Source organism: Rana temporaria, chromosome 1 (genome assembly GCF_905171775.1).
Source record: "Rana temporaria chromosome 1, aRanTem1.1, whole genome shotgun sequence".
NCBI lineage: Eukaryota > Metazoa > Chordata > Amphibia > Anura > Ranidae > Rana > Rana temporaria.
Window position 1 is genome coordinate 414698666 of NC_053489.1, and position 23787 is coordinate 414722452.

General features: G+C 46.5%; 1 protein-coding gene across 3 annotated transcripts in view; it reads right to left on the bottom strand.

The window, feature by feature from the left end:
• Window positions 1-23787, bottom strand: part of CENPC (centromere protein C) — a 230583-nt gene that overhangs the window by 29225 nt on the left and 177571 nt on the right. For all 3 annotated transcript variants that reach the window (XM_040324693.1, XM_040324684.1, XM_040324677.1), the window contains exons 24-25: window positions 16362-16926; window positions 6086-6139 (exon numbers count right to left, since the gene is read on the bottom strand). In XM_040324693.1, the coding sequence (XP_040180627.1) occupies window positions 6086-6139; window positions 16362-16926 (619 nt within the window). The remainder of the gene's footprint in view (window positions 1-6085; window positions 6140-16361; window positions 16927-23787) is intronic.

Genomic DNA, 23787 nt, shown 5'->3' on the forward strand with positions numbered 1-23787 from the left:
ATCAGGTAACCCAAAAAGAGCCAGCTCTAGGAGGGAACCAGATCGACTTTCCAGTCCAATTTTTGAAAAGTCTGCAGAGCCAACTGTAGATCCTGACAAAGGTTTTCTTTCTGCCGGGCAAAGATCAAAAAGTCATCCAAGTACGGGACAACTGAGATCTTTTGTAACCGAAAAAAATGCCATGACTTCAGCCATGAGTTTTGGGAAGATTCTTGGGGCTGCCGAGAGACCAAAAGGATGGGCCCTAAACTGCCAATGACGCGGACCGTTCTCCGTGAGGATCGCAAACTTCAAGAATCTCTGATGGACCTGGCATATTGGTACATGAAAGCAAGTGTCCTGAAGATCCAGGGTTACCATGAACACTTCTGGTAACAATAAACAGAGAATAAATGCTTTCTATCCAGAAACACCTCTAAATTAAGAATCTGTTCAGGACACTTAGATTGATGACCATCCGAAACCCTCCCGATGCCTTCTTTCCCAGAAAAACGTGAGAATAGAACCCTTGGAACCTCTGATCCTCCGGAACAGGAGAAATTACTTTTCTGAATAACGTGTTAGTACTTCTTCTAAGACAGAAGCAACTAAAAGTTTGCCCTCAAAAGGAATACCAAAAAGCATATTTTTGGAGGTCAGATCCCCCTCCCAGGATTTTAACCAGATTGCTCATCTAGAGCAATTGTTAAGTACTGACGCTGTTGCCACTGATCTAACTGAATCTGCTGCTGCTTCTGGCAGAAAGGCCACCGACTTGGCAATTGGGGGGAGAGATTCCCTGTCCTCCTCCACCGGTGTGTTGAAGGGGAGAAGATCATCTTATCTATGTACCCACACATCTAGATTTCTAGCAATACACGTGGATGCCAAGGCTGGACCCAGCGAGACAACTGAAGCATCCCAGGCTTTACGCAATAAAGCATCAGCTTTCCTATCCATCTGATCTTTAAGCACACCAGAATCTTCAAATGAGAGATCAGATTTTTTTTTCTTTAGACACCTGTGAAATAGGAGCATCAAGTCTAGGACATTTGAGAAACATTTCCTCAATGTCGGACTGAAAGGGAAACCTCCTTTTGTGCCCTCTAGTCTGGAACAACCTTCTTTCAGGCTATTTCTATTCAGAAACTGGTGTACTTGAAAAGACTTAGGCGAACGCCCCTGTACATTTTATCCTCAACAGGCAGTCTGCTGTGACATCTCAATCTGCTCAGAAGTATAAACTGCTTTCAACAGTTCGTCAATATCCTCAATAGGAAAAAGATATCTGGCCGAATTACGTTTCTTCGACCTCTGACGCAGACTCTCCATCAGACGTAGAATTCGAATTCTCCCCCTCCTCCAGGTTAGAGACCACCTGTAAACTCATGGTTTCTAATACTAAGTGAGGTAGAGACTTTGCTCAGACCGAAGGATCCTGGTTCACTGTCACAGCTCTAGAAGTGGAGGGACCTAACCCTGCTAATCTCTCATTAAAGGACTGAAAAGAAGAAACCACTTCTTTCATGGAAACCATCAATTCCTTTAGAGAAGCAACAGAATCAGCCCGCAACTGAAAAAAATACAACTATCACACAACAGTTTCCTACAGCTTTCAGGAAGCTTAGATCTACAGTTCCCACATTTTCTCTCTAAAGGCTTGTTAACCTAAGAGAAAAAGAGCAAAAAGGGGACACTTTTCACCAAGTGCTATTAAAAGCATATACAGACCCCTGGTTCTAATGGCTCTCAACAATTCTCAGGAGAGGCATTTACCTTGGGGGTAGTATTATACCTGGATGCAGCCGCTGGGTCAGTCTGAGCAGGTGATCAATCCTCCGGGCTGTGCTCAGACTGCATCTGGGAGCACTCTAAGACAGGCAGGAGAGCGAACTGCTGACTGCTGTCGTTTTATAGCTGCTTTTTATGGCAGCACATCCAGCTGGATGACACACAGGTAATTTTCTATAAGGCATCGCATCGGCGCCCAGTCTGCATCAGCAGAAAATACAGCAGACCTGGCCACAACCCGTCTGAGTATACAAAAAAGGGGGGCGGTCCCCTAACCAGTTACCAGACCTAAAGTAAAATAACAAACGTTACCATGCGTACTCCTGGCGGTCTGTAAACACAAAACAACAGAGTCAGAGGAGAGGGAGAAGCTTTTTAAATTGTGTCTGGTTTGAGTTTCCTCTAGAAGGCAGAGTCAATCATCTTTCAAATAGCTGTCCTGGAAGATGAAGGGGAAAATAGAACTTTGCCCTTTAAACCATCGGCATCAATGATAAACTGGCAGAACCACTGCTAAATATTCGACCTGGAATGCGACCTGCCCTTCCTGGGCTCTTCTGGCAGCATAAACCAGGACTCCTGACCTGTGCCGACAACTCAAGTAGATCTTGAGCGCCTGAATTACCTCTACAGTATGTAGCATTCTTTCCTGCCAACTGCGGATTAAGTAAAAAATAAAAGAAAAGACACTGTCCTGATTCAAGTGAAAACTAGGAAACACTTTAGGCAATAAAAAACTTACTCTCCACTTAAAGTGAAAGCAACCAAAGAAGCCACCTTCCGAGATAAAAGGACTAACAGAATCTCCCAAATGGTCCAAAAAGTGGCCTCTGCCAGGACAGTGCAGATCAAATTCAAGTCCCAAGGACACCAGAATGGCCCTACAGGCCGGACTGTCCAAGTTACACGCTGTATAAATCAAGAAGTGAGAAAACGGCCTCTGGAAAAAAAATGGAAAGGGGCGAACTCTGACCCTTAACGGTACTTAAAGCCAATCGTTCCCCTACCAATTGGAGAAAGAAAAAAGAAAATCTCCCACTCGCATATTTCTGTGGGTGCCACTTCCTGGCTTCACCCCAGGCAAAAAAATATTTTCAAGTCCTGTAACTGAAGTTTCCTGAAGATGGCTTCCAGGGGTGCAACAGTGCTAAGATACAGGACTCAGGACCATCAGGTCCCGCTGGACTGGGATTGTCCAGGGAGCAACCTCCCCAAGACTCGCTATGTCAGTGTACCAAGCCCTCCTGGGCTAATTCGGCCAACACTAATATCAGTGTTGGCTTCTTCGCAAAAGGTGTGGCAGAAGCCAAAACAGAGGAAACATTTAAAATAAGGGAGAACCGGCGGTCCCTAAGGTGTTACCAGTACATCTACCCCTATTGGCAGTGGGACTCTTGTCCCACACACACCTGTCCCAACATGTTGTAGAACTTGGAATCTAGTAGATTCACGTGCAGTCCCCCGCCACTATTCTAGAACTGGAATATGTATTGGCGATAGAGACCGCACTTGTACTGTCCCAGAATGTGGTTCACCCTCCCTAAGTTGCATGACCTCTGGTGCCGCTGTGGTGGTTGATATCAATGCCTGCAGAGGCATTTCCGGATTGAACCTACAACTGGTTTGTCCCATAATCCAGTGCAAGGCATACTGGCCAAAAGTTCCAAGATATTGATGGACAGTATTCTCTCCTGTGGAGACCAAGCCCATTTAACTGTAGCCACTCTCAAATCAACTGGAGAGACTGGCATCGGTGGTTATCATCCAAATTCCTGGAAAGGAATAACATCAACCCCCAATTTTTGCTCTGAAACAACCCAGGAACAGAGCCTTCCGGTAATCCAATGCCTGGATCTTCAAGTTCCAGACAGAGAGAATGATCCTCTACCAAGACCCGGAGTAGGACTGTATGTAGGGAAAGTGCTTTGACCTAAACACAGCTTCCTCCTGCAGAAATATATTGAAGGAACCCCTGGAATCGACTGCTTTCTGAACAAAGATTATTGAGTTGTCTTCAGCAAGCCCAGCAACTGGGGCTAGACGCTTTGTGAACCCTCCGGAGATGTGGCCAAACCAAAGGGAAGAATCACAAAAAAAATAAAAAAAATAAAAAGAAAACATGACTTTCTACTGCAACAAACCTGGAAACATGAAGACGTGCGTTTACAGATGATTATGGACCTGGAAAAATATACCTCTTGCAGAGAGGTCATCACTGAACAGATCTAGCCTATCTGAAACAGAAGGATGCTCAGCGGTTTGAGATCTTAAAGTGGAGTTCCACCCAAAAATGGAATTTCCACTTTTTCGGTTCCACCCTCCCCTCCAGTGTCGCATTCGGCACATTTCATAATACAGGTATTTGCTCCCACTTCCGCATCCGACTACAAACCCCCCCCCCCCCGGCTGTCTTCAGGGAGACATACAGGTCGCAGAAGACAGCAGGGACCAGTCAGGACATGCAGCGTGACTCACTCATGCGCAGTAGGGAACCATGCTGTGAAACCGTAATGCTTTACTTCCTGATTCCCTTACTGAAGATGCCGGCGCCTGCACCCAGAAGTCGGGGGACAGATCGGCTTCTGGTGAGGACATTGCAGGCACGCTGGACAGGTAAGTGTCCCAATATTAAAAAAGTCAGCAGCTGCAGTATTTGTAGCTGCTTACTTTAAAAAAAACTCCGCTTTAAGGTAGACCCCATGTCCCTATTTGGCTTCAGATGCCTACCTCGGCCACCTATCCCTTCTGGAGTCATTTAGCTAGTCTAACGAGTATATAATAAAGAGACTATTTTAGACAAAAACAAATGCGTAGTTCCACAAGGATGCAGGCCCAGACAATGCTGGTCCACCGCTATACAACACCGTAGGTATGCAAGTACCCAGGTATGTCATTACGTAGGTACCTAGGAATGCAAACATGCAAGTATACAAGCATTCTTGCTGTTCATGAATTTACATATGCGGTAAAATGCAAAAAAAATTATCTATATATGACTAATGTATATAAACACATATTTATATATGTGTTTATTCAATGTGCATTTATGCACACATGTGCTCATTGCAAAGGTGTTTATGCTAGTAAGCAAGCATGATTTTATTTAACATTTATGCAAACATGCTTATGCAAAACATGCATTTATGTGCGATCATGTGTCCATGTACATATATGCAAAATGTGTCTCACGCAGACATGTGTCTATGCGCCTTACGCAAACACGAGTCTATGCGTCATGTGCCTTATGCAGACACGAGTCAATGCGACATGTGCCTTATTTATTTATTAAAATTCTTAAAAGTACAAAAAAGTACCCTTATGCAGACATGAGCCAATGTGACGTGTCATGTGCCTAACTTCGACATAAGGTTATGCGACATGTCATGTATCTTATGCAGACATTAGCCTATGCGACGTGTCATGTGCCTTAGGCAGACATGAGTTAAGTCCATGTGACACAAGTCTATGTGCCTTATGCAGACATGTTTTTAGCAACCATGTGCTTTTAGTAACATGAGCTTCTTAGCAAACAAACTTCTTAGAAAAACATTTTTGTAACATAAGCTTTTAGCCCAGTATGCAAGTATGCACCGGCTCAACTGCACCAGGCCCCATACTAGTTTTGTGTCAATTGCACATTATTCTGGAGACACGCCACTTTAAAAAGTGCACTACTTTTGCCTTACTTCTCTTAACTCCACTGCATGCCAACACCGCTTCAGTACTGAACACTTTAACACAAGTTAGCTACAACTGTTCTTTTACAGGGAAGGTAAATTTGCTCTGCATCAGTAACAAACAAAACACCAGGAGGTTTTACACAACCCTGATGTCCCATTTTAATGCCACATGAAACCTCCTTTCCAAGAATACAAGGTCACAAATAACATCAGTAATGAGAGAGAAAGTTTTTCTCTTAGGAATGGTCAGATTATCTTATGGTCATCATGTTAAAGTCTGGGCATCTCAAAGAGGCAAAACATTTTTTAATTAGGAAACATGTCTGCCATTACAAAGCAGGCTTATCAGTTCTTTGTGACAGAAGCAAAGTCTAAAAACCAGTACAGACTGAATGATTAAATCAATCACCGAAAAAAAAAAAAAGAAAAAAAGAAGATGTATTCACATGCCATGCATATATACCCAATACAATTGAAAGTAAATATAGCTTTACATTAGTCATCTTCACCTCATTCACCAAAGAGCAGATTTATGCAAAACTTGAGTGTCAAAAATATCAAATGTGCCTCTATTTAAAGCAGATAACTATATATAACTTCTATCATCCACACTTAAGGGCAAATCAATTACTTACAATGTTAACTTGGCAGAATCATAAGCAGGTGACCTGTAGCTTTGATGTGGAAGCCTAAAAAAGAAATCCAATGGTTAGCTTAGAAACACAGATTCGTAAAAAAAAAAAAAAAAAAAAAGCGGAGGTTGACCCTCAAACTGAACATTGTATTTATCAGTACTAAATAAATGCATAAACCACTGTTTTTTTTCCAGGTCTCTACGATTACCTTTATTCCAATGCATTTAGCTTCACTCCTGGGTCTTGTTCCCCGCGGGAGTGGGCGTGTCGCTCCATTTCCCCAACGCCTCAAGGCGTTATGGGAGCTGTGCTACAGTGAGGAAAATAAGTATTTGAACACCCTGCTATTTTGCAAGTTCTCCCACTTGGAAATCATGGAGGGGTCTGAAATTGTTATCGTAGGTGCATGTCCACTGTGAGAGACATAATCAAAAAAAGAAAAATCCAGAAATCACAATGTATGATTTTAACTATTTATTTGTATGATACAGCTGCAAATAAGTATTTGAACACCTGAGAAAATCAATGTTAATATTTGGTACAGTAGCCTTTGTTTGCAATTACAGAGGTCAAACGTTTCTTGTAGTTTTTCACCAGGTTTGCACACACTGGAGGAGGGATTTTGGCCCACTCCTCCACACAGATCTTCTCTAGATCAGTCAGGTTTCTGGGCTGTCGCTGAGAAACAGAGTTTGAGCTCCCTCGAAAGATTCTCTATTGGGTTTAGGTCTGGAGACTGGCTAGGCCACGCCAGAACCTTGATATGCTTCTTACAGAGCCACTCCTTGGTTATCCTGGCTGTGTGCTTCGGGTCATTGTCATGTTGGAAGACCCAGCCTCGACCCATCTTCAAAGCTCTAACTGAGGGAAGGAGGTTGTTGCCCAAAATCTCGCAATAAATGGCCCCGGTCATCCTCTCCTTAATACAGTGCAGTCGCCCTGTCCCATGTGCAGAAAAACACCCCCAAAGCATGATGCTACCACCCCCATGCTTCACAGTAGGGATGGTGTTCTTGGGATGGTACTCATCATTCTTCTTCCTCCAAACACGGTTAGTGGAATTATGACCAAAAAGTTCTATTTTGGTCTCATCTGACCACATGACTTTCTCCCATGACTCCTCTGGATCATCCAAATGGTCATTGGCAAACGTAAGACGGGCCTTGACATGTGCTGGTTTAAGCAGGGGAACCTTCCGTGCCATGCATGATTTCAAACCATGACGTCTTAGTGTATTACCAACAGTAACCTTGGAAACGGTGGTCCCAGCTCTTTTCAGGTCATTGACCAGCTCCTCCCGTGTAGTTCTGGGGTGATTTCTCACCTTTCTTAGGATCATTGAGACCCCACGAGGTGACATTTTGCATGGAGCCCCAGTCCGAGGGAGATTGACAGTCATGTTTAGCTTCTTCCATTTTCTAATGATTGCTCCAACAGTGGACCTTTTTTCACCAAGCTGCTTGGCAATTTCCCCGTAGCCCTTTCCAGCCTTGTGGAGGTGTACAATTTTGTCTCTAGTGTCTTTGGACAGCTCTTTGGTCTTGGCCATGTTAGTAGTTCGATTCTTACTGATTGTATGGGGTGGACAGGTGTCTTTATGCAGCTAATGACCTCAAACAGGTGCATCCAATTTAGGATAATAAATGGAGTGGAGGTGGACATTTTAAAGGCAGACTAACAGGTCTTTGAGGGTCAGAATTCTAGCTGATAGACAGGTGTTCAAATACTTATTTGCAGCTGTATCATACAAATAAATAGTTAAAAAATCATAAATTGTGGTTTCTGGAATTTTTTTTTTTTGATTATGTCTCTCACAGTGGACATGCACCTACGATGACAATTTCAGACCCCTCCATGATTTCCAAGTGGGAGAACTTGCGAAATAGCAGGGTGTTCAAATACTTATTTTCCTCACTGTAGGTCTCCTGGGAGTGACGTTTCAACACTCACAGGAGACCATCAGAAATAGCCAGGCGTGTATTCTCGCGATAGCTCGAGTGTCACGTGACTTGATGGGGGCATCGCATCATGGAATACAGGAAATCTTTGCTTGTGGGCTTCACAATGCCCACAAGCAAGATGGAAAAGCCCAGGATTATTTTTTAAAAGTTCTTTTTTAGGACGGAAACCGAACAGATAGACGTACAAGCGGCTAGCAAGTGAGTGGTACATTGCAATCTATATTACTAAGCATTGCACATTGTAACAAAAATTGCAGAACCTCCTCTTTAACATAAGTGAAAAATATATAACCTGCTATTGTTGATGTTCTAAGAAAAAAAAAAAGTAAATATTTTGTACTCCCCACAAAATTATTTTATCTGAATTCAGGAAAGAAAAATCAAGACTACTGGGTGTGATGACCATTTCCAAAAACAAAACGAAAAAACAGGTAGGCTAGAAGCAAGCACTATGAAGGAAAGGGCTGGAGAGCGGTACAATATTGTGTGTCTGAAGGCAACACTGAAGCATGGCAGAGGGTCCTTGCAAGTTTGGGGCTGCATTTCTACAAAAGGAGTTGGAGATTTGGTCAGTATCATTGGTGTCCTGAATGCTGAGAAATACAGGCAGATACTTATCTATCATGCCATTCCATCAGGAAGGCGTGTGACTGGCCTCACATTTATTTTGCAGCAGGACAACAACCCTGTAACGGCTACCCACTGGTAGTGAGAGGGTATCAGCCGTTGGAGACGTCCTTTTCCCTGACAAGTTGTAATATGCAGGTACAGCCGGTATATCCCATCGAACGCCCTTCCAAGAACGAGACGAGGCTACATTTGAAGGGTCAAGTAGACTGTCTTTAATGGCACATTTCACCTCGCTTATATGTGGTTACAACACTGTACAGGAACAATGACACTCTCCGCCCCCCCCCCTCCTCACACAGGGGGGGGGGGGGGCTTCAATACAGATACTTTGAAATAATGACATTCCCTTGAGCCAATCAGTCTTCTAGACGTTTTGGCTCCAAGCTTACATTTAACATTAAATTGATCAGACACCTTCCTTTATCAATAGAATTCAATTAACCTTTAAAACAATTATACACATACTCCCATCAGCATACACCTGACAGGAGGCTGTACTACACAAAGGAGAGTCCATTAGCTATGCAAAGGGAATATTAGCATTCAGCAGTGGAAGAGTCCCTTCTATAATTAACCCTTTGAGCTCAGAATACAATCTGATAAATCCAATTGTAACAAGCCATGCAGTTCTTTGTAGTCCTCACTGCATGATGGTTATCGATGTCCAGGCAGCATGCATAGTTCCATTACAAACCCCAAACAAATATGTTTGTTAATTGCTTGAGTGTCTTTATGCGTGTATACCTATATGCACACAGACTGTAATATTAATAACAATGTATTGTCATTTTTTAGACCCAAAATCTCCTGACGAAGCTACCCCTGTAGTAGCGAAACTAGTTGAGAGCCTGATACATATGACCCCCTCCGCCTGATCGTGGCCCGCAACTTGGGCTCCTTATACCACCTTTATCAGGTGTTGGCTGGTCGTATGATCAATTGTTTTACACCACCATCTCTGTAATTTTAAAATACTGTGTATTTCTCAAGTCATTTATATTATGTTTATGTTTTAATAAATTGAACCTTTTTACCTTTATTACACTTTCTTGATAAATTGAATTATCTAAGTACCGATATAGTCCAACAGCCCTTGCCTATTTCCCCTGGTTTCTCTAGGTGACTGGGGTCCTAGTTTAACTCTACCTCTATCCAAAATTATGATTGGATGATGGTACTTTTACGTTATGTTTTTCTTTCTTTATTGAGAGGTTCCTTATAAATCAACCCCAAACATACAGCCAATGTCGTTAAGAACCATCTTTAAAGTCCTGAAAGTGATGGTTTGGCTCCAACAGAGCCCTGATCTCAACATCCTTGAGTGTGGGATTACATGAAGAGACAGGAGGATTTGAGGCAGCCTACATCCACAGAAGCTCTGTGGTTAATTCTCCAAGATGTTTGGCACAATCTACCTGCCGAGTACCGCCAATAACTATGTGCAAGTGTACCTAGAAGAATTGACGTATGGGGGGCACAAAACAGACGTATGGGGGGCACGTTCCTATCCTTCCATGCGGATCAGGTAAGATCTGATGAAAACAGACATGCTGTCCGTTTTGATCAGATCGCTCCATAGGAGACAGCGGTGCCCGACAAGCCCCTCCCCACTCAGTGAACAGAGAGGAGCTTGTCATCTGTTGGCTCAGCGGAGATCTGCGGACTGATCTTGCGCTGAGCTGGCGGGAGCGGGCGGACTCCGTAGGAACGGAGTCCGCCTCGTGTGAATGAGGCCTAAGACTTTTTCACAGTACAATATATTAAAAACATAACGGTCCCAAACAACCAAAATTAGATACCCCACTAAGAAATCCTGCATGGGGAAGAAACAAATGTTCTAGGTCTGAGCCTGGAAATCCACCATACCAAGGGGATCTTTGCTAGGCTGAATAGCAATAGTGGGCGATCCAGAGAAAGGAACTGCTTGTTCCCACATTGTGAGAAAGTTGAGCAGCAAAGGCCTTGAGTCGAACTTTTCAAAAATAACCTCCTTGAAGACAGTCACAATGAGGCCCAGAACCCCATGCAAATGGGAGCCTGGTTGACCTGAGAGCCCTACAATTAGACTTCAGAGAAGCAATCTTTTCCTGGGGAAGGAAAATTTTGACCAGTCTCAAAGGCGATAAGGCTGGAGAGTAAACTTCTGGAAGTTGAACAGCCATCCAAACATTTAAAAAGAACTGGATTGTCTTCTGGATTTTGGAAGATGGGACCATAGCTTTAGAATCATTCAGTAGAAGGTCATTCAGGTACCCCGTGACATGGCTGCCCTGAGTTCTTAGCAGGGCCAGGAGTGAAGCAAGCACTTTTGTGAAGATTCTTGGTATAGAGGAGAGCCCAAAATGCAGGGAGAGGGAGCTCTAATGATTTGTGGTGGGACTCCAGGAGACTAAAACCAACAAGTTCTCTTTTACTTGGAAAGCAAGTGAGCAATAGTGTTTTGTGTCTCCTCTTTGATACAGAGCTTGGATTTAATGGTGATCACTAATGAATGGAGAGTTCCCTCAGTGGGATATCGCTAGTTGAAGATAACCATTTGGGCTGCTGCTGGATCTGATTTTATACTTACTGAATTCTGGTAAGAGTCAGTATTATCTGTGGTGGAGGTCTCCTGTTTGTTCTGAACACAGCGTGGTTGTCATCACTGTTACCTGAGATTCTTTTCATCACTACACCTGTGGACTGCTTTAAAACCTCTTGGCTTGCCTAGATTGTCAATCTGTGAATATCAACTGCAGAGACATTTACGATATCCAGTAGTCATTCACAATTTATACTCACAGCATTGGTGGTTTTTACCATCATATATTGAACTGTTTCTAATTTATTGTTTGTTAGTCACTGGTGGTTCATTATATTACTTTAAATTAGCGCGACTTTCTTTTTCTATTAAATTGAAAAATTTGTTGCGTTGGTGTGCAGGAAAGATAGGAATGGAAAGATAATTTCAAACTGATGCCAGAAATTCCCCGGATTTGAAAAGTCATGACATATGTTGGCTCCGTGTAAAATTTGGGGACATGAGGAAGCGTTTAAAAATTTCAGGCCCAACGTGGGGCAAATGTCTCCAATAGGTTTTTGTAAAACATTTTTAATCTTTCCTCTACAGCAGGGGTGGGCAATTATTTTTTCAATGGGGCCACATGAGAAACTAAAAATATTTTGGAGGGCCGGGCCAAAAGGCTAAACTCAATACTGCATAAAATCAATTGTATTTCTTTATAAAAAGCAGTAAATATCATTGTTGGACAACTGGTACGAGTACTTGTTATAGACATGGCACAGGAGGGGGACAGAGACTGGGGACATGGCACAGGAGGGGGACAGAGGCTGGGGACATGGCACAGGAGGGGGACAGAGGCTGGGGACATGGCACAGGAGGGGGACAGAGGCTGGGGACATGGCACAGGAGGCGGACAGAGGCTGGGGACATGGCACAGGAGGCGGACAGAGGCTGGGGACATGGCACAGGAGGGGGACAGAGGCTGGGGACATGGCACAGGAGGGGGACAGAGGCTGGGGACATGACACAGGAGGGGGACAGAGGACAGAGGCTGGGGACATGACACAGGAGGGGGACAGAGGCTGGGGACATGACACAGGAGGGGGACAGAGGCTGGGGACATGACACAGGAGGGGGACAGAGGCTGGGGACATGACACAGGAGGGGGACAGAGGCTGGGGACATGACACAGGAGGGGGACAGAGGCTGGGGACATGGCACAGGAGGGGGACAGAGGCTGGGGACATGGCACAGGAGGGGGACAGAGGCTGGGGACATGGCACAGGAGGGGGACAGAGGCTGGGGACATGGCACAGGAGGGGGACAGAGGTTGGGGACATGGCACAGGAGGGGGACAGAGGCTGGGGACATGACACAGGAGGGGGACAGAGGCTGGGGACATGACACAGGAGGGGGACAGAGGCTGGGGACATGACACAGGAGGGGGACAGAGGCTGGGGACATGACACAGGAGGGGGACAGAGGCTGGGGACATGACACAGGAGGGGGACAGAGGCTGGGGACATGACACAGGAGGGGGACAGAGGCTGGGGACATGACACAGGAGGGGGACAGAGGCTGGGGACATGACACAGGAGGGGGACAGAGGCTGGGGACATGGCACAGGAGGGGGACAGAGGCTGGGGACATGGCACAGGAGGGGGACAGAGGCTGGGGACATGGCACAGGAGGGGGACAGAGGCTGGGGACATGGCACAGGAGGGGGACAGAGGCTGGGGACATGGCACAGGAGGGGGACAGAGGCTGGGGACATGGCACAGGAGGGGGACAGAGGCTGGGGACATGGCACAGGAGGGGGACAGAGGCTGGGGACATGGCACAGGAGGGGGACAGAGGATGGGGACATGGCACAGGAGGGGGACAGAGGCTGGGGACATGGCACAGGAGGGGGACAGAGGCTGGGGACATGGCACAGGAGGGGGACAGAGGCTGGGGACATGGCACAGGAGGGGGACAGAGGCTGGGGACATGGCACAGGAGGGGGACAGAGGCTGGGGACATGGCACAGGAGGGGGACAGAGGCTGGGGACATGGCACAGGAGGGGGACAGAGGCTGGGGACATGGCACAGGAGGGGGACAGAGGCTGGGGACATGGCACAGGAGGGGGACAGAGGCTGGGGACATGACACAGGAGGGGGACAGAGGCTGGGGACATGACACAGGAGGGGGACAGACGCTGGGGACATGACACAGGAGGGGGACAGACGCTGGGGACATGACACAGGAGGGGGACAGACGCTGGGGACATGACACAGGAGGGGGACAGACGCTGGGGACATGACACAGGAGGGGGACAGACGCTGGGGACATGACACAGGAGGGGGACAGACGCTGGGGACATGACACAAGAGGGGGGCAGACGCTGGGGACATGACACAGTAGGGGGACAGACGCTGGGGACATGACACAGGAGGGGGACAGACGCTGGGGACAGGCAGCCACTGTTTAATCAATAACAATTGATTAAACAGTGGCTGCATGTGATGGCACAGTGGCTGCGTGTGATGGCACAGTGGTTGCGTTTGATGGGCACAGTGGCGACAATTGATGGCACAGTGGCTGCGTGTGATGGGCACAGTGGCAACAATTGATGGCACAGTGACTGCATGTGATGGCACAGTGGCGGCGTGTGATGGGCACAGTGGCTGCGTGTGATTGGCACAGTGGCGACAATTTATGGTGGCACAGTGGCTGCGTGTGTTGGCACAAGTGGCTGCCCTGCCTACTGTTATCACCGCGGCGGGGAACATTACAGACAGTGTTCGTTTGAACAGCTGTTTTCCCCGCTGCGCATAGACACTCCCCCTTGGACGGATACCTGTGCATCCTTTTCTCCCCTCCCAGTACAACCCCCCCCCCCCAAGCTCTTTCTCCTGTTCTGTAGGAGCAGCCTGCTCTGCTGGGACTTGTAGTGCCCTCTGGGGGACTGAAATATGGCAGCCTCCTATGCTGGGACTTGTAGTGCACTCTGGGGGGCTGAGATATGGCAGCCTCCTATGCTGGGACTTGTAGCGCACTCTGGGGGGCTGAGATATGGCAGCCGCCTATGCTGGGACTTGTAGTGCACTCTGGGGGGGGGGGCTGAGATATTGCAGCCGCCTATGCTGGGACTTGTTGTGCACTCTGGGGAGGGGGGCTGAGAAATGGCAGCCTCCTATGCTGTGACTTGTAGTGCCCCCTAGACTACAGGGAATGGAAGAATGGCAGCCCACTCTGCTGGGACTTGTAGTGCCCTCAGTGGCAGAATGAGGATTCCTCAGTCCCCCCACAGTCTAAGGCACTACAAGTCCCAGCAAAAAAGGAGCGGTCATATTTCAGCCCCCACACAGTGCATTACAAGTCCCAGCAAAAACGGGGCTGCCATATTTCAGCCCCCACTATATCCCTCGCTCAGCCTCTCATCAATTTTTACCTGCTGCAGTGTTGCCTGAAGGTTTCCTCCACCATCGTCGTCCTCTCTCGCTCCTCTTCCTCTCTTTACAGAGAGACCCGTCCCCGCCCAGAGCTGGAGAGCAGATGCAATGATGCCGGAGGCTGGTAGGCTCCACCAGCTAAACTATGTGCACCAGGTGTATGGCCAGTGATCACTCCCCACAGTATGCGGGCATGACACACTACAAGCCAGCCGCAGGAAGCATTCTGAGCGGGAAGCGGCCGCGATAAGCTGCATCTGAGTCGGGAGGATGGGTGGGAGGGGTTTTCTTTCGGGGGGGGGGCGGCGAAACGGCGCCCCCCGCAAAGTGCCGGCCTAGGCACATCTCTGGATAGAAGAAAGTTTATTTAGCTCCTGTAGTTGTTTTGGAAGACTAACAGGTCCTTAATTTGCTATGCTAAGTGAAAAAAAAATACGTTGCAAGCTTAAACCACCCAACAAAGCTGCCTGTTTAGTGTGTTTGCACCTACCGTCCTACTTCTTCACATGCAGGGGAAGAGTGGATAGTGCAGTCAGGTAACTCCAAAAGAGGCGCTAAGGGAGCACTCTGTGCAATACCACTGCACAGAGCAGGTAAATATAAAATGTTTATTATTTATTTTAAAATAATAGCCTTTACAACTGCTTTAAGAGCCGGTTCACACAGGGGCAGCCTGACTTTGCAAGGCAACTTAAGTACCACTTTAAGCAACTTACAACGTGACTTAAAGTTGCCTCCAGGACAGGCGACTTTGGCTGTGACCAATCACAGAATAATCAGCTCTGTGGGAGGGAGTAAACGATTTTCTCTTCCTGTAAAGTTGCTTCAGTTAAGACCGTGATTCAACTTTGGAGACAACTTCCATTGAAATCTATGGGTACAAGTTGCCTAGAAGTTGCCTTGAAGTAGTACAGGAGCCTTTTCTGAAGTCGGAAACGACTTCAGTAGTGTACATTAAGACGGCTCCCATTCACTTCTATTGAATTTCTCATGTCGGACGACACAAGTCGGATCCTAAGCCGCAGTAGTGTGACCCGGCACATATTGATGGCTATTCTGACTGACTGTGAGGGAGTACAGGTGAGGAGAGTTTAAAGCGGTATTAAATCCAAAACAAAAAATTTAATATATTGCAACTTACCAATCATTTGATGTGGTGTCTGAATCAGTTCTCTTTGAGTCACCCCCCCCCCCCCCGTTTTGGTGATCTGGCCAGTAACATACCTCCTGTATTAAAGCATCCCCCACTCTGAAGGCGCCAAGAGACACCTTTGGACAGCAATAAAATGGACTAGCAGATTTAAATACTTAAAAACTGAAGCCAAACGCTAACACTTTATAAGCAGTTACAGCAACAATTTCTTTCCTGTTTACATCAATTAAAGCTGACGATAGTAAGCACCTCTGTCAGTGTAAAATGGTTCATCTCAACCCTCTGCTACAAGACAACAGATTTACGGGCAGGATCACCAGGATAAAATATAAGAAAGAAATTCTAAAAAGAAAACTAATGCAGCCATCAAAATTAAGAATTGGTAAGCTGCAATATAAACTATTTTCTTTTGGGGTTCAACTCTTCAAGAGTTGAGGGATCCCCTGCATGGGGAATGTAACAGTGTCTCCATAACACCACAATAAATCATTACTACCAAGTAATAAATTTGAGTGACCAAATAACATGCGTTTGAAAACAAGTATGAAATGGCTCTAAGGCAAAACGGTTTAAAAGTTTTACAAAAGACAATACCTATCATATGGACGTAGCTCTCTCTCTTCAGTGCGCGTCCAATTCTTCAAATATTTATGTTGAATGCCACTTCCAGAACCTGGAGATTTCTTGGAAGACTCATCTAAAATGGGTTCATGCTTCCGTGGAGATGGACACCTTGGTTCACTCATTGTTGGACTTTTAAGTATTGGTGCACTTGAGAAGCTGTTGGCTTCATTTGACAAATCAGGAACATTCAAATCATTTTTCTGAGGACTTTTTGTGTCAACATCCTGTGTCTCTTGTTGCAGTTGTTTCTGGAGTTTGGTAGACTTATGTATTTTTTTGGGAGCGGCTTGTATTTTTTTACGATTGCTTTTTTTAGGTCTTTTCGCTTTTGATGGTCCTGTCGTTTCCTCGCTTTCGACACGTGTTGGGTTTTTTGTTCTTTTCCAAGTATTTAACGTATTTGAAAATTTTTCATCACTTTCCTTCAAAGTTTTCTCCTCATTCTGATCTAGTGGACTGCTTTCTTTCAGTTCAAAGCTTTCTTCCTTATTCTTCTGTGGTTCTGAAGGTTCATTTGAGTCAGCAGAAGCTTTACCTGAAATATACACAGAAAATGTATTGTCCAGTTTGTGACAATGCTGTTCTTTTAAACTTTACACAAAGTAAATAATTTTGGAAAACAAATACTTGCTTAAATATTGTAAATTGATTGGGAAAAAAAAATGTTATTTTTACCTTAACCAGAAAAATCCCTTTCTTGGAGTGGAGTACAGTATAAGACACAGGATTTCAAGTCATTTCCTGTGGGTATTTGCAGCTACTTTTAAGTGATTAACACTGGCAAAAATCTGCAGAGACCTTGCCATTATAATCCCATCTTCTCCCAGTCTGCCCAAGTTCTGTATCAAGCAACAATGAGATCATAAAGAATAGAGGAACCTGTGTCCTGTTTTGATTTTACTGGGGAGCATAGATTCTTAGGCTTACAGGAAACATGACCTGTAGCCTTTAACTATAGGGATCTAAAAGCAGTCCAACTGGTGGATGGGCAACACTGCAAACAGCAACAAATCTAGGTCCAAGTAACAAAAGGTCAAGAAGCTGGCATTTTGTAGCACCTTACATCCAAAACTAGTATCAGAGAAGGCGTGATCATCTGCCTGTTAACGTTTAAACAACATTTTATTGATCATATCAATCAGCAAATGAACACAGTCTGAACGCAGTAGTGCACAAAAATCGCTAGAGCAACAATCTAGCCAGTGTTTACATTGTATCAGTACACAACATTGGAAATGGTAAATAATCATAACTGACAGAGTAAAGACGATAGCAATCAAAAAACAACTGCCACAGACCTCTAAAAGGCCAGAGACAGAGAAAAAGAAAAGAAAAAAGAGCAAGATTGAAAAGTGAGAAAATTAGAAAAGAAGAAAAACAGAGGGGATAAGGGGCTGTTAAAGTTAAAATGTATAAACTCAGGGCCAGAGTAGCGGAGACCGAACAAAGAGTGAACACTGAAGATACGGTCACAGAACATGCTTAATAACCCCACATGCTTAGTAGAAGGCATGATGCGTACCCTCCTCCCTGAGGCTCACATGTCACCCCATTATGTGATGGAAAGGGTGCACCGGATCCCACCTAAGCCGGGACCTCCTGGAGCCCCACCACAAACCTTCATTCTCCGCCTGCTCAACAAGGGATAAAGACAAAATTCTCCGCACCTCCAGGCTTGTGGGCGACCTACAATACCAGAATGCCAAGTTGATGATTTTCCCTGACTATTTGGTGGAAACCCAGAAACTCAGGAAATCGTTCGACCATGTCAAAGTGGCACTGAGGGTGCGAAACATCCGCTACAGTGTCTTCTTCCCGGCCCGTCTGGGAGTCCAGGATGGAGAGACGACTCGCTTCTTCAACAATCCCAGGGAGGTGTCTGTCTGGCAGACTGGACTCGCTGTCGCAGGCCCGCTGATCGGGCATATGGTACGTACCACATCACACCTCAATTGCTCTGAGCTTTGCCCGGGCCTGTGTAATCCACAGACTGACCCACGAACGGAGTGTCCGCACCTTTTGTTGCACCTGTTGTGCCCTGTTTGTACCCATGGTGTGCGCTATTCCGATAATGGAGGTTAGCCCCACTGATGTGGGAACCCAAGTTAGCACCCCTGGCAGCAACATAGTCAAGAGATCACTGTGGCCTGCAGCCTCCTTTTGTTTGTTTTAACCCCTCCTGTGGCATTAGGAGCCATACCATATATGTCCTCCCACTACTGGATCGACTTTACTGCTGGGACGTATTCCTGTTTGCTTTTCTCCTTTTGGACCCCTGAAACTTACATCTTGTTGCATTGCCCAGCGAATGTCTCACACTTAGAGAGCTGCTCAGACTGTTGCTTGGCCCCCCCCCAGAAAATATCTGGGGGGCTGTGTTCGTCTCTTGCACAGAACCCCTTTTCCAGACTGCAAGCTGAAACTGTTTGTGATGAATACCCTCCTCAGTTTTAAGGGGTTGGGAGGGGATTGTTGCTCTACTGGGGCAGTTTTTCTTTTTCTGTTCTTGGTTTTGTTGTTGGGTTTTTATGTTATACTGTTTTTGTTTGTTATGCAGATAATTGATATTTCAGCATTGCTTGGTGCTCAGATGTTTACATCCTTGATCTGGGGGCCACAGTTAATATCTTGTCATGGAACACTAGGGGACTGAACTCTCCAACCAAGCGCTCCTTGGTGTTCCAATTTATTAGGACCTACAACCCCCATATCTGCATCCTACAAGAAACACACCTTATGGGGAGTAGGATTTTATCTTTTAAAAAAACGTGTGTGGGCTACCGTTATCACTCTACGTACTCTAGTTTTGCTACGGAAGGTCAGTGTCCTGGTCCTCAAATCCCTCCCGTTTCGGCTCCTGGATTTGGCCCTTGACCCGGATGGTAGGTATGCTATAATCCATGCTGTGATTTACTCTTTGACCTGGACCATTGTGGGCCTATACCTGGCCTCATTGTTGCAATTGAATAAGGTGACGAGTAAGATGGCCGAGTTCGCCTCTGACAATACTGTGATTTTAGGTGACTTTAACCTGACTCGGGCATGGATCGCCTGATGTCTGTGGGATATCCCTGTTCTGATGACTGGGCAGATACCTATGGATTGACGGATGTGTGGAGGTGGAGACACCCTAAGGCTGGGGCCTACACATGCCACTCAGCCTCCCATAGGACGTTCTCCCACATTGATCTGGTTTATGCAGGGGGCCCGGTTCTGCCGAGAGTCACGGACATACGTATATTCCCCCAGGGGAATTCTGACCATGCTCCTGACCCTTAATCTTTTGGTGGGTCCTAATGTTAGACTGTGGAGACTGTCCAGGTTCTGGGTTACAGATACTGATGTGGACGTTCAATTTCAGACTGAGCCGACGGGTTACTGGACAGCTAATGCTGACACGGCGGACGCCGTAATTGTGTGGGATGCCTTTAAGGCCTCCACGAGAGGACATTACCAGACCATCATTGCCAAAGTTCATAGGGAGCGCAGGGCAGAACTGGTGGAGGCAGAGAGAGGCAGCCAGGGCAGAGGAAATTTTCATTAGGTCCCGGGATCCCCAACATTATGCCCAAATGCAGTTCCTGACTGGGGAGGTCCTTAGTCTCCGTACCGCTCTTACACAGAAGAAATGACTTGCTCAGTCCCAGCGGATTTTTGAGCAGGGAGAGAGGTCCGGGAGACTGCTGGCCTGGATTTCTAGGGAAAAGGTGGGGGTGTGGGGGGGGTGTCGGGATGTGCGTCCCGAATATTAGGGCCCCCACAGGGGAACTGATCTGTTCCCTGGAGGGAATCAATACATGCTTTGCTGACTTTTATAGACTCCTTTACAGCTCGCGGACTATGAGGTTCCGGGCCTACCTGGAGGACATTGATATACCGGTCCTCACCTACCGTACACAGCTTGATGCTCCCATCACAGTGACAGAAATCCAGCGGGCCCTTAAATCCATGCAAACAGGTAAAACGCCGGGGCCTGATGGCATTCCTGTGGAGTTCTACAAGCATTACGCTGAGGACCTCATTGTTTGATTCCATTCCCTTTTCACTGAATCGTCGCAGCTGGGGAGGCTCCCTGACACAGTGAGAGAGGCGGCTATAGTGGCAATTCCCAAGCCAGGGAAGGACCCTACCCCTATGCTCCTTGTACTGCCCCATTTCTCTGCTAAACTTGGACGCAAAAATCCTGGTCAAAATCCTTGCTAACAGGCTGAACTCCGTCATAACTGCTCTGCTACACTCGGACCAGACAGGTTTTATGACGGGTAGGGGAACGGATATCAATATCAGGTGCCTCCTCACTCACATTGATAGGACTGAGGAGGGGTCGGCGGCTGTGGTGGCCTCACTCGACGCGGAGAAAGCTTTTGACTCAGTCGAGTGGGGCTACCTGTGGGAGGTGCTCTCCAGTTTCGGGTTTGGGCCGATCTTCACAAAATGGGTACGTCTGTTATACACCTGTCCCTCAGCTAGAATTAGAACCAACGGCTGCCTTTCTGAGATATTCCAACTGGGTCGAGGCACAGTGTCGAGTGTACTGCGCTCGGTATATGCTGGCGCAGTATTCAAAACTCGGCGCGGGAAACGAGCGGGGAGGACGCCGCAGAAGGACGCCGGACCCGCCGAAGAGGACACCGGACCCGCCGAAGAGGACACCGGACCCGCCGAAGAGGACACCGGACCCGCCGAAGAGGACACCGGACCCGCCGAAGAGGACACCGGACCCGCCGAAGAGGACACCGGACCCGCCGAAGAGGACACCGGACCCGCCGCAGAAGGACACCCGAAGCCGCAGAAGGACGCCGGACCCGACGAGGCCGCCGATGGACTTTAGGGGTGCGCGGTATACGCGGGAGCGCGTTATACCGCGATAAATACGGTAGTAACCTATAAAAAATGTTAAAGCGTCGCCTATGGAGATTTTTAAGTACCGAAGTTTGGCGCCATTCCATGAGTGTTCACAATTTTAAAGCGTGAAATGTAAGGTATCTATTTACTCGGTGTAACATCATCTTTCACTTTATAAAAAAAAAATTGGGCTAATTTTACTGTTTTGTTATTTTTTAAATCATGAAACCCTTTTTGTCCCCAAAAAAGGGGTTTGAAAAATTATTGCACAAATACCGTGCAAGAAAAAAAGTTGCAATGACCACCATTGTATTCCATAGGGTGTCTGCTTTAAAAAAAAATATATAATGTTTGGGGGTTCTGATTAATTTTCTAGCAAAAAAATTTTGATTTTTACATGAAGGAGAGAAGTGACAAAATTGGCCCGGTGGTAAAGTGGTTAAACAGCAGCCTGTAGTACACAACGGCCAAAAGCCGAATCCTCGGCTGCTCCAACATCTACCTGATAAAACCTTGTGAACGTATGCACTAAAGACCAGGTAGCAGCCTTAAAAATCTGAGCCACAGATACCTGATGGTGAAAAGCCCAGGAGGTTCCTATAACCCTGGTAGAATGAGCTCTCAACCTTACGTTTCAGACCATAGGCCTGAATGATCAACTGGCAGACCCAATTGGCAATGAAAGCTGCCTGGCCCTTCTGGTAAAAAAAAAAAAAAAGGAGTCTGATCCTCGGATCTCTGCAGATCTAGACAAACTGACTGACCGTGCGACTTCCAAGAAATGCAGTCGTGTCTCTTCCACCAAACAAAGTTGAGAGAAAAAAGAAGGCAAAACAATGTCCTTGGCAAAAAAGATGGAATAGGACGCAGCAACACCACCTTGTTGTGGTAGAGAATTGGGAATGGTTCCCTTCAAGAAAGGGCCGCTACCCTTCTAGACGAGGTCATGGCCATCAGCAAGGCTAGTTAGCGTGACAGCAAGACTAATGGAATTCCCTTAGTAGGCTCAAATGGTTGTTTTTGTAACACAGACAGCACCAAATTTAAGTCCCAAGAACACATGGGTAACCTAATGGCGCAAACCATAAAGGTTCGGACCAGTTGCATAAAGGTTCGGACCAGTGAATGGGAGGCTAAAGGCCTTTGGTAGAAAACTGACAGGGTCAAAATCTGACCTCTGATTGTACTCAAAGCCAAATTGATTTCCACAGCAGATTGTAGAAAAAAGAATTCTCACAATCACGTCCGAGAATTACGTTTTCTGGCTTCACATCAAGCAACATATACTTTCCAGATCCTATAATAGATCTTCCTAGTGACTGTTTTTCTGGCATTTACTAGGGTAGACACCACAGGTCCAGAGATGTCAGGATCCTTTAACGCCCTGGCTTCAATAGTCATGCTGTCAAATTTAGAGACTGTAAATTGGGGTGGAATATAAGACCTTGAGAGAATAGATCCAGGTAGCGCGTAAGCGTCCATGGCCCGTCTATTGCCAATCTCACGATCTCTGGGAACAAGGGCCTTCTGGGCCAGGCTGGTGCCACCATGATGACTGGAACCCCCTCTCTTCGAATCCTGCACAACAAATGTGGAAGAAGAGGGATCGGGGGGGGGGGGGGGTTTAGGGGCATAAACCAGGGAGAACATGTTCCATGGAACTACTAGCGCATTAGCTCCAATTGCCAGGGGATACCTTGTTCGGGACACAAACTGCTGGAACTTGTTGACGAACCTGGATGCCAATAGATTGACCTCTGGCCATCCCCAACACTGGCAGATTTCCCGAAACACGTTCGGGTGTAGGGACCATTCCACCGGGCAGATCTGCTGGCAGCTGAGATAATCTGGCTTCCTGTTCTCTACTCCCGTGATATAGAATGCTGATAGAACCGACACATGTCCCTCTGCCCAGGTTAATATACTGTATGGCTCACCTCCTCCTGAGTTGAATAGCTACTGGTACCACCCTGGTGGTTTGATATAGGCCACTGCAGTGGCATTGTTGGACTGAACCCTGAAGGGGCAGTCCTGAAGCTCTGCTGTCCAGGACTGTAGGGCCAGATGTACTGTCCGTAACTCTAGGACGTTGATGGGAAGGCTCTGCTCTGCCCTTGACCATCTCCCCTGAGCTGTGAGCCCCTCTAGGGTGTCTCCCCAGCCCGAGAGACTGTTGTCTGTGGTCAGTACTCTCCAAGACACCAGGAGGAAGGATCTTCCCTTTTGCTGGTTCTGCTACTGCAACCACCAGCTTAAGCTTAAATGTGCCCAGGGGAGACAAGGACATGCGGTGACGTACAACACTAAGAAAAATGAAGTTCAATGATTCAGAGCATGCATGTTTTTTTTTGTGCGTCGGCATTGCATACAGATTATCAGAATTTCCGACAATAACTTTTCCCGTCTGAAAATTTGAGAACCAGCTCTCAAATTTTTGCTGTCGGAAATTCCGACAGAAAATGTCCGACGGACCCTACACACGGAATTTCCGACCAAAAGCTCACATAGAACTTTTGTCAGAAATTCAGATCGTGTGTACACGGAATAAGAA